This window comes from Danio aesculapii, chromosome 9 (genome assembly GCF_903798145.1).
Source record: "Danio aesculapii chromosome 9, fDanAes4.1, whole genome shotgun sequence".
NCBI classification, from domain to species: domain Eukaryota; kingdom Metazoa; phylum Chordata; class Actinopteri; order Cypriniformes; family Danionidae; genus Danio; species Danio aesculapii.
In genome coordinates this window covers 22,177,954-22,190,395 of record NC_079443.1, presented here as the reverse complement: position 1 = coordinate 22,190,395, position 12,442 = coordinate 22,177,954, and the positions used below count along the sequence as shown (strand labels likewise).

The following is a 12,442-nucleotide window of genomic DNA, read 5'->3' as shown; positions in this document are numbered from 1 at the left end:
AAGATGATATAATATATACATTAATACGCATGTTTGTTTATACATTTTTAAAAAACCTAACAAATCTATCAAAAACTTTTAATTTTAAGATTTAAGATGCTGATGACCGTTAAATGCATCATGCAGTCATATAAAAAGCATCTATAGCAGACTACTAAATAGTAATCTTTACAGCATCTTGCCTCCATTGGTCAAATAAACTGCGGGAAACAATCTGAGGATCACAAACTACCTGCATTTCAAACTGTCCCCAAACACAGCAAACTCACACAGAAACATTTTTCTTGCTGAGAACGAATCTTTTGACTGGACAGATTCACAGCTTGAGGCTATAAGAAGGGAACAAAAACCTCTTGACTGGCCAGTATCTGTTCAATGTCTGACTTTCGTTAACTAGCATTGATTTGTCCAGACAGCAAATCTGGCCAAAAGTCATGAAGTGTATTTCAGCTCAAAGCAATGATAGTTTTCGCCTTTTCAGGCGAACCATCACTGTAAACCAAGGCAAAATGTCGAGCTCGAGCAGGTAAATTCTCAAAATGAGGTACAGATCACAGCTGTGCCACCATGCTGAACAAACAGTCTCTGGGGCTGCAGAAACAGGCCGACAGCAGAAGAAAGAGAAATGGATGGAAAATGACAAGAAGGTGCAGGTCTGACATCCAAACAGATTCCTGCCCCGGGGCTGGAGAGCCATCACAGCCATCAGAGGTGCAGAAATGCATTTTAACAGCATCCTCATCCATGATCCGCCGCCGAGATGTCCCTGACTTCTTAATAACTTTCTAGAGGGCTGGTTCTGGTCACCACAGCAATTACCTTTATGTCAAGCCGTAAAAGATATGTCCACCCCAGGGACTGGCAGACAGCTTGCTCCATAATGCTCATTACAGATGAACGTCTAGACTGATTCTTCTCTCACTTTGTGGATGTCATATTATGACGCTGTCACGACCAAAATGGATCAGGTTTCGGTGTGTGGGTGACTGACATGTTGTACAAAATGTTATCAAATCACAGGTATTTGACAGGTATTTGAAACAATAGAATGTCTGCTTTGATGACTAAGATTACAGTGTATGTCTAAACAAACATTTCAGGTGAGGATTATTTGAACAGAAATTAATAATACTTTAATAATATATTAATGTATTATTTAATTTATTATTTTATCAGAATTAAGAATTCTGTAAAGACACGTTCAGTTGATCAAAGATGTTTCAATGTACCGGTCAAAAGTTTGGGGTCAGTAGGATTTTTAAATGTTTTAAAATAAGCTTATTCTGCTCACCAAGGATGCATTTATTCATCAAAAATACAGTAATAATGGTTTAATTGTGAAATGTTTTTGCACTATGAAATAACCGTTCAAAAGTAGTTTATAATTTAATTTAATATTTTATTCCAGGGATTTTAAAGATGAATTTTCAGCTTCATTACTCCAGTCTTCAGAGTAGCATGTTCATTTAGAAACCACTCTAATATTTATTATTGTTATTATTTTTGTTATTAATATTAATATTATTATTATTATTATTATTATTATTATTATTATTATTATTATTATTATTATTATTATTAACGGTATTAGTAATAAAAGCGATGAGTAATAGTATTTCACATCATTCCTTAAACGTTAATATTACTAACTAGGGATGTCCAGATCCGATCACATTATCGGAAATCGGGCCCAATAACGTGGTTTCAGACTCGATCAGAAACTTGAATATATATATTTGAGGCGGGGTCTGGAGGTATTATAAAGTTGATGATTTCAGCATTGCCATAGCAAACTGTGAGATATGTAAGCTGAGGCCTGCTGGGTATTTTAAGTTAAGGTGCTATTTGTTTTTATATTAGATTTATTTTTATATTTACAGTTTTTTTTTTATATTTACCTCACAGAAGTGTTCTGTCTGTTAACAGAGTTGTTTACTGTTAAAATAAGGTGAATTAAATAAAAAATACATTTTGTCAGTTGCATTTAAAATTAAAGATAAAGGATTAGTTAACTTGATTAAACTTTAAAAATAAATAAAAATGAACTAATTTCGCAGTGTATATTTACACAGGTTTTGGAAGCTTTTTCAGTTATTTAAAATATTTTATATTATTTGCAATACATTTTATTTAGGAGATTTATAAATTTAGGAAATTATGTGATATATTGAGTAAAAGAGAAGTATCGAATAAAAGTTTTAGGTTTAAAATTTTACATATAGTGCAATGACTGAAAAGTAAAAAAAAATAAAGACAAATATATCATCTGAACAGTTTCAGTGGTCAAACTTGACTGGGATGAACTGATTATTCTGACGCTTATAGGCCATTTCAATGTGGTCATGTCATTGGCCCATGAACATGTCCTGCTTGTTATCAAACTATAACTGTAACAAGAGGCAATTCAATTGTAGCTTAATGTTAAAACCGCTATCATCATTCATCAATATGCAACTCTTTTTGAATTCTCGAAAGCTATAGAAATTAAAAATGTAAAACAGAAAATATGCTGGGACCATCTTGTTTTTGTTTACATCCCTCAAAATGGTCTATATGAAAGGAGAATTACCATACTGTATTTAACTGCTATTTGTGAAAGAATATGGAAGGTAAATATCTGGCTATAATGTTTGACTCAAGCCTGCAATACTATAGTTAAAGTTTTAATTAACGTCCTTAGACTTCCCTCTTAGCAAAACTTCTGTGCCTTTACCTCTACAAAAGTCACAGTTTTAGTCCTTGCCCTGAGTTACACATCAAACATATCATCAAAAAAAACATGCAGAACGACTGCTACCCTGCATGTAGGAGAGAGTGAGAGGGAAAGGATTGGGAGCGATTGTCAGCACAACCTTTTAAGTTTTCCTCTCAAGGCAGTAAAGCTTTTTATTTTGCCTGTGATCCCTCCACTTGTCACAGCAATTTCCCCAGTTGTTCATCATCCTTTAACTGCTTCCACATTAGCATTATCATCTCCTTCCTGCTTCACCTGAAGTTGTCTCTCACCGCATTTTCTCCAAATGTGAATGGTATTCATCTTTCCTTGTCAAGTCATCGAGGTCTGCGAAATGAGAAATGAAGGCGACTCAAAACCAGAACAGAGATACGAGCGCTCTAGTTTACTGAACACTGTACATGACCAGGGGGACGCAAAAGTGAATAAATGTTTCATCACAGACAAAAATCTCAATTTCTTTTCCCATTTCCATCATGCGCAGTGGACTTTCAGAAGATGCTGGAGAGTTTCCCCTCAAAGACCATTTATTCATTATGGACATGTACACTGCGTTTCTCTCTCTCTGTTTTTACGTGGAGGTATCGTCTTAATTAAGTTTTGTGAAGAATGATAAATGAACAAAGCCTCCAATCCATGGGAGACACATTGATTTCACATTATACGGGGAACTTTCAAATTACTGGGCTATTACTGACTGTTTGCATCATTTATTATTTTATGCATGATGTTCTCGAGCTGTTATGCTGTTTGACAACAACGATTTACACCAGTCTCAATCTGAAAAGGTTTTTGTTTACATGCGATTTTAACCATATTTGAAAAAAGCCTCTGAAATGCTAATGCGCTGTGGACTGTTTTAGATGGAAATGTCTTCATGAATGTAGTCCTTTGCTGAGTGAGTACTCATATGCTGCTGTTAAGCTTACAGCAAAATTAGTAATTATAGGGAAAATACAGGGTTGCTCGTCTGTGCGATTTCAAACAGCCCTACTTTCACATCTGCTTCAGCAAATGATCCTCTCAGCCGTGCCTCAGGATGGCAGCCTGCGCTAATTACCAGCCAAACTAGTTTGGCTTATTTCTACAAATTATTAAGACTTTATCTTAAGTGGACCAGAACTCAATCCTGGAGCAAAAAGGTTATTCGGCGCACAGGATCAGCACTGCAGTGCATGCAGAAATATAGTTGTTTACACTTTTAAAAAACCCTTTGCAGATCATTTGCATGTTTTTTTTTTTTTTATCACATGGATCTAATTAACAGATTTATTATTAATTAACAGTCAAGTCAACAGATTTTAGGATTGTTAACATTATACCTTGCAATTGGAGTGATTTGTGAAAATCACAACTGCGCTAATATTTGTACTAACAGCACAGATGACATTGTGATAGCTGATTTATAAAACTGTTTAAAAAAGTGTGTCAGTTTAAGATTGAGTTTTAGACATACTGACAGCTGTATTGTCTGTTTTCACTCGTCAACAAGAGCATTCTCAAATTAAAGTGGTAGCATAATGAACTCACATTCTGAGCAATTACAGCAATGGTGTTGAATGTTTCTGTCTGTTCTGAAGTTTCTGTTTTAAATTATATATATATATATATATATATATATATATATATATATATATATATATATATATATATATATATATATATATAATATATATATATATATATATATATATATATATACACACACACACACACACACACAAACAGTGGAAATCAGAATTATTAAATTATTAATTTTTTTTTCTTTTTGAAATATTTCCCAAATGATGTTTAACAGAGCAAGGAAATTTGCATAGTATGTCCAATAATATTTTTTGTCTGGAAAAAATCTTATTTGTTTTATTTCAGCTAGAATAAAACCGGTTTTTATAAAAAAAAAAAAAAAATACATTTTAGGGTCAAAATTATTTGCCCCTTTAAGCTATATATATATATAGCTTATATAGCTTATATATATATATATATATATATATATATATATATATATATATATATATATATATGAGCAATATCACATGAGTAGCAGTGCGATATAGCTGTATTTCGGCACTGCGCTGGCTCGAGGCCACAGGCCGAGTGCCTTAGTGTCCCACTAGTGATGATATAGAGCCATATAGCACTGCTACTAGTGTAATATTGCGTTTATACAACAATTCGATGGCATAATCGTGTAAATAAAAAGAAAATCAAAATAAGAGAGTCTTTAAAAACCCTTTTGCAAGAGGAACTACTTTCTTCCACCACTCATTTACTTTTGCAGCTGAACAGCAGAAACCATTCCTAATTCACAAATGTCACTGTAGAGCTAGTATTTGAATGATTCTCTAGCATAATGTCTAAAGTGATGACAAAACAGGTGATTTTGCTTACATTTTAAGATTATAAGGCTGAACGACATGAAATGCCGTCGGTCTACAGAGATTTCCCAGTATTTATCTGTTTACCTGTCGAGAGATCACAGTAATTAAGCCTGAAAAAGCCCAATGCAAACACTACAAGTTTCTGTGGAATAAATACAGCAATACAAAATGCAATAAAGAAAGATCGACTTAGAATGTCACTTACCTGTTCTGATGATTTGTTCACTGGTAATTTGAAATTTATGCTGAACAAATTGCTGATTTTCTCCCCTAAGGACCTATTTTGCGGTCTCTGTCACCATTTTATGATGGAACGGCAACTGTCTTTGCTCTGCTGCTCAGTATTGCAGGCTGGCCACCAACATGCTGAATCTCGGAAATAATGAATAATTCAAATAGGAACTGTCCTTATAAATAAACTGCATAGTTGCAATCTGAACAATTATATTGTTGCCTAAAAAAGCCTCAAAAGTGTTATGTTCGCCCTCCTGTGACTATAAATTTTTCACAGTATTTCCTATAATATTTTTTTTCTTCAGGAGAAAGTCTTATTTGTTTTATTTCGTCTTTAAATTCCAAAAAAGCATTATAAGGTCAATATTATTAGTACTCTAAGCAATATATTTTATTAAGCAATATATATTTTAGATTGTCTACAGAACAAACCATGTTTATACATTGACTTGCCTAATTACCCTAACACATATAACACAATATACAGTATATGTACAAAAAGTATCAGCATCTTGTTACCTGTTTTTTTTATGTCCATGTCCAACCCAGACAATATACAGTTTCAAACTACTAAAAATATTTTTGAATTTTCAACATCAAGTTGAAGAGCAGAAATAAATAGATCAAACTCATGGATCACAAACAACAGGAAACATGTATTAAACTGATTTTTATTTTCTATGGGGTGCAAATGTGTAGTATGAACGATTTGGATGTACAGACGATGATATAGATGTACTGATGATGATTTGGATGTACTGCATCTGCTATGTTTTTACAGTTAAGTGACCTATAATTTGAGTTACACTAGTTTACTGCCATTCACATCACATCTAATCATCTGTAGCCTCGTGGGATAGTGAAGTGGACATCAGAATCTGCATTTCAATCTCACCAAAAGTAACAGATTAATCAGGAACTTTTTATTGACTGTTTTATAAATGATGTGAATTCTGACATGCTACTCAGCTCACATACTGTTTTGCTTTCTATAAAGTATGTAAGCATATCTGGATATTTGAAATGCTTCTGAAGAAATCATGAATGGTTCAGTGACTCACTCATAAGATGACTGCTTGTTTCAATTCTGAATTACTGTGAACTGGTTGAATGATTCATTGACTTACTGACTCAGACAGAGACTGAATTGAAAACGCTAGAATAATAGTTTAGCCAAATAAAGACAGCACATGATAAAACTGCATCCCTGCTATTCCAAATTCAATCATGTTTCTGAGTGTTGCAAAATCAGTCTGTGTTTTTGACCAATTATGAATATTATCCCGATCTTCTATATTCACCATGTTTTCATTATCAAGTGGTTAAATTGAGATTTTTCATATGGGGTGGAGGGTTCTGTGATTCCAGGATTTTGAGGGATATTATTATGATTATTAGTTTTTGTATAACATGTCTTTATTATTATTATTATTTTTTTAGGTTTTACAATAAATCAGTGCACAGTACCCAAATCTTACCCCAGACAGGTTTAGGGGAAATAAAAATTAAATAATAATCCTTAATTAAAAAAAAATACAAATAAAAAATAAAAAATAATATTAAAATTAATTAGTTAATTAAAATAAAAAAAGACATCTAATCAAGCAGCAATTCACATTCCACAACTTCAGACTTACAAAGCTTCTTCAATATCTCCATTTTTCACAAAGTTCTAAAACACCTCCCAGATATCTCAAAATTCAGAGGTTTTTTTCCTTATTATATATGTGAGCTTTTCAAAAGCCACATGTTATAAGGTTTCTGAACCAAAGTCCAATGGAGGAGCGATTAACATTTTTCCAACATAAAGCAATACAACATCTTGCTGGTATTAAACATTAATCATTCAATTTTCATTCTTTAGTAGACAAAGCACAACTGTCTTCATACATATTCAAGTTCCTATTATTATTATTATTGTTATTAATTTAAAAGTTTTTTTTCTTTTACTTCTGTGGAGTTTATTGTTTAAATATGTCATATTTCATGTTAAATTCTTAATTTTTTTAATTGGTCTGTACACCTTCTCTTTTGACAAGAGCATAAACCATAACATTGATTTTGCTGCCAGTGACAATACTGAAAATTCAATATTGTAGTAAACTTTAGGGATGGACCTTACTTATTATTTGCTATAAATCCAATGTGTTTACATCATTACTTGAATGTTGTAAATAAACTACATAGCCTACAGACGGGAAGTCCTATCAGCTGACATACCAGCTTTAGTTGCATCGTTTCATTGCCGTTCATAAATGCTTGTGGATCTCATGGGATGGGGTGGTAAAACATCCATTATATCCTCGTTTCAGAATCTTGCTGGAAGTTGTACTTCTCGTTTACTCGTTTGAGTAGGACATGCTTCTTTTTTATTTACTCATTTTTACTTACTATATAGTCGTTTGATCGCCCCCTGGTGGCTGGATGCACTACAGGTCATAAACCACACCTTCACCAGGTAAACAAACCAGACATAAGCAAAATATTTGAACCAAACTAAGATATCAAGAACTGGAGCTGGCGTAAGACCTTTGCAGGGATATAATAAAATAAAATATAGTCATTTTTGTTATGTCATTAGATATGCTTAACAAGATTGTAGTTCCTGGTCTTTTAATTTATTTATTTTTATTAATATATATATATATATATATATATATATATATATATATATATATATATATATATATATATATATATATATATTATTTATTGCGATATTGTATTTTGACATTGTAGCTGGTTGGTTCATAATACCTCTTAAACTAAAACTAGTGTTCACACTCAGCAGATTGAAAAACGAGTTAAACTCAGATCAAAGACAATTCAGTTACAAGAAAAAAACATTGATATGTTTAAACATATTTATTTTATCTTGTTATAGTTGTAATGTTGTCTATTACATTACTAGTTCACTACTGGTTTTGGAAACGTGGTGTGCATGTGGTGGAGAAATCTGGTTCTGTTTTGACTCCTTTACACATTTTATAAGATCTTTATAAGAGTTTTCAACTGTTAAAAATACTATACAGCATAGTTTGATGTTTGAAGTTCCATCACTAAACATTTCTTGCTAAAACTAAAATCCTTTTTTGTTTGTTTATTGTTTTTGTTCCTTTTTAAAAATGATATTATGTCAAAAATGTGTGAATCTGTACCAAATGTATCATTTTCTTTTTTGGTCTGGACCTAGTAAACCAAGAGAACAGAACTACAAATGTGAACGTGTTTAATGAAAAGCTGACCAAAAATGATAATTACCCCATAATTTACTCACCCTTAACTTACCTTGGTGTGTTTGAGTATTTTAAAATTGTATCCATGTTCTATAATAGTGTTGGCTCCTTTTTGAAGCTCCCAAAAGCACATAAATCACATACGCCGCCATTAAGTGGATCAATGTTTTTGTAACATAAATATTTTACATTTTTAAAGATTGACTTACGGTGGCTGCCGAATGCGCATTGTCAACAACTTATTGGCTGACCTCTGATTCGACATAAGACGTATTATCCACTTCAATCTTCTTCATAGGACATGAGTTAACCGCCTGGTAGCTGGAGGGTTAGTTTTAAGATGGATTTATTTGCTTTTGGAAACTTGCTTTTGGTCATTACCAAACACCATAATACAACATGGAAGAGCCAGGATAAAATTCAAAATGGGTCAGACTGTGTTTGTCTGACAGAAGAAAGTCATATACACCAATTATGGCTTGAGGGTGACTGAACTATGAGGTCATTTAAATTTTTTGGTTAAAATCTTAAACGTATATTCGAAAAACGAATGTGGAAAAGTAAACAATGGCCGCTGAAATCAAAGCCGACTCAGCTGTTGAAAAATAATCGAATAGAACTATTTAATTATAGGTTATTATTACTTATAAACAAGCAATATTAGGAATTCTCATATTTGTGTATTTGTGTTTTTGTCCAGTGTTGCTGGAAGGTCACATGCAGACGGGTCCATATTCCAGAGGTGGGTCTTGTGGACTGGGGTGAGGCAGAAAACGAGGAGCACCCCTCCCCCAAAAGCGCCAGTCCTCGCATTCTCAACCCCCTGCGCCTATTCGCCCGTGGATCCCCTGGGTTCAAGAGCAACAGGAGGAGATTACATATTTAGAAAACATCGAGGACTCCTGGGACTGGTTATCTAACCAGACAGATGTCCGAGAGACGCAGAGCAGGACTAAACGCAGACCCATCGTGAAAACGGGCAAGTTTAAAAAAATGTTCGGCTGGGGAGACTTCAACTCCAACATCAAGACTGTCAAACTGAATCTCCTCATAACAGGCAAGATCGTAGACCACGGTAATGGCACGTTCAGCGTTTACTTCCGCCACAACTCCACAGGCTTAGGCAACGTCTCGGTCAGTCTGGTGCCACCTTCCAAGGTGGTGGAGTTTGAGATCGCCCAGCAGTCCACCCTAGAGACGAAAGACACGAAATCGTTCAACTGCCGCATCGAGTACCAGAAGACGGACCGCAGCAAAAAGACTTCACACTGCAGCTACGACCCGTCCAACGTGTGCTACCAAGAGTCCACCCAAAGCCACGTGTCCTGGCTGTGCTCCAAGCCCTTCAAAGTCATATGCATCTACATCGCCTTCTACAGCACTGACTATAAACTGGTGCAGAAAATCTGTCCAGATTACAACTATCACAGCGACACGCCGTACGCGTCCACAGGTTAAAACAGTGAGAACGCCTAATCTCATCTTCACCATGTGTTTCATCTGATTTAGAAGCAATTAAAATAAATCCAGATGTTTCGCATTAGGCTACACTACTGGCATGTGCTTCAACCTCTGCCTTTGCCTTTTGCGATACGGCAGTCGTGACGTTCGTTTGATGGCAAAACTGATTTGGGTTCGTTTTTTTTCTCTCTCGTGGCTTTAAACATCCCACATCCAAGAAGTTAGACTGGGAATTTTTCCATCTTTTTCGCTAATTGTCAAGCTAATAAATTCCGAGACCTACAGAGGATAGAATATAAATGTGAAACACCTTTTTATTGTAAGGTTTATGTGTGTGTTAGTGTGTGTGTTTTACTGAGCAGTTGTCAAGATAAGTGCGAATGGGTTAAATCATCGGGCAAAGACATCACACACAAATGACTCATCTCGCGTTTCACAAAAGCCCTATGTGTGAATTGAGATCTGTGTATAATTTCAAAGAGTAATTTGTGATGTCTCACGAGAGCACAATTCATTGGACAGGTGGATTTAGTGAATCTGGCAGCCGGTTAACAACCCTTTGTCATGGTCTCGCCACAGAGATCCACATTTCCAGGCTCTAATTAACATTAATTATAGTGGGAAATTTCACTTACAAACCATGACAGAGGGGACCGAAGCCAAAAACTGAAATTTAGCATGTCAGTCATGTAGCAAAACCTCTATTCATGCCAGTGACTTTGGAGTGGAATCAAACTCTTTTGTGTGCTCGCAAAGTAAAGATGTTTCAGGAGTAAATATACGTTTATGCAAACGCACATTGTGTGAGTCGAACTTGTTGTACTGCAAAAACTGTACCTAGAGATCAACTGAAGGATTCACTATTGTTTGCACATTTTATAGTATGTCAGTGTGTCAGTTGAACCAGTTGAAATGCCATAGTCTGATAATCAGAACTGGAATTCTCAGGTTCCATGTGTGTGTGTGTGTGTGTGATTGCCAAACAGATTATGACCACTGATTTAATTCTTATCATATCAGGAGCAAGCGATTTGGATCACAGTTCTGCTCGAAGTGGATAATTAATTGTACTGATACTGTAATTCAGTGTTTCCCAACTCTGTTCCTGAAGGCACACCAACAGTACACATTTTCAACCTCTCCCTAATCAAACACACCTGAATCAACTTATCATAACATCAGAAGAGACTCCAACACCTGAAGTTACTGGGTCAGAAAAGGGAGACATCCAAAATATGTACTGTTGGTGTGCCTCCAGGGACAGGGTTGGGAAACACTGCTCTGATTGTCTCGACACACAAGCATTATCATCAAGTACATGTTGACACAAGGATAGCTGTTTATAATTGTATTAGTTTATGATCCTGTGTGCAATTTTGTGGATAGTGTATAAATGTGACTATAAAACCGTGTGTATTTTGCCTTTCAAGGATTACTTAGTTTCTTGAACCTCTCAATACAGCGTACACATTTCTACATTTTTGGTGTTTGCCAGTTAAATCAAGTAGATGTACAATGAATCACTTGTCATGGTTTGATTTTTTCACAGTTTCAAACTGTACGCTTTATGTTTGTCCTCAATATCTGTAAAACATGGAGAAAACAAGTCAGTATTTTTACCCTCTATAGTACATATTTGCATTATAGATGGATGAAACGAATTTCAGTTGGAAAGAAATGATTTGTGGTGAGTACAAATGGTTTGAAGATGATATGTTTTCTAAAATGAATTCATAATAGGGTATATGCAGAAGTATGCAGAAGGACTTTTAATTTTCAGTAAGCTGAGTTAAGCGCTTCCGGTGAACTGTATGCTGTTACAAAATCGGCATGTCTAAGGTCAATTTTCTTTAAAAATCAACCATCTTCACTGCCTGATCTATATACGATATAAAGTTGGTGTCTGAATGTAAAAGAAGCACTGCACTAAATTACATTGATCCACGCCATGTCTTTAAAATATGAAACATTTATTTTACTCTAGTATTTTCAATTTCTGTGCTAGTCTGCTGATCCTGATGGGTGCAAGCGTGTAAACGACTTTTCATCTCGTTTTACATTTAAACAACTAGAGTAAATGAATGCTGAAGTCTATTTATTCGATTTTTTTTTATTTACATAACAACATCGACGCTGTACAGCGAACAGTATAAGATTGAAGAAAGTCACATTAACCATTCACCAGAAGTTTAACAGTAAGGGAAAAACAGTAGCTGTGCATATACCCTATATTGATTAAGTAAACAGAGCAACAAAACACCGAGAAATTGAGTTTTGGAGAGAAAAGAAAATGTCATGTGGCTAAATTATTTAAAAATAGAAAAACTATTAAATATAAAAACAAGTTAGTTAATGCTGGTTTACCTCAGGCATCTGAAATGACCAATCAAATCAAA

At 34.5% G+C, this 12,442-nt stretch overlaps 1 protein-coding gene across 1 annotated transcript in view; it reads left to right on the top strand.

Annotated features, from left to right (window-relative positions):
• The window catches only part of nxph2a (neurexophilin 2a), a 33,932-nt gene extending 22,457 nt beyond the window's left edge, over positions 1 to 11,475 (top strand). Inside the window, 2 exon segments of the mRNA XM_056465855.1 lie at positions 9,286 to 9,451; positions 9,454 to 11,475. Of these exon segments, the coding sequence (XP_056321830.1) occupies positions 9,286 to 9,451; positions 9,454 to 10,043 (756 nt within the window). The 3' untranslated portion in view covers positions 10,044 to 11,475.
• Positions 11,476 to 12,442: the final 967 nt, after the last annotated feature.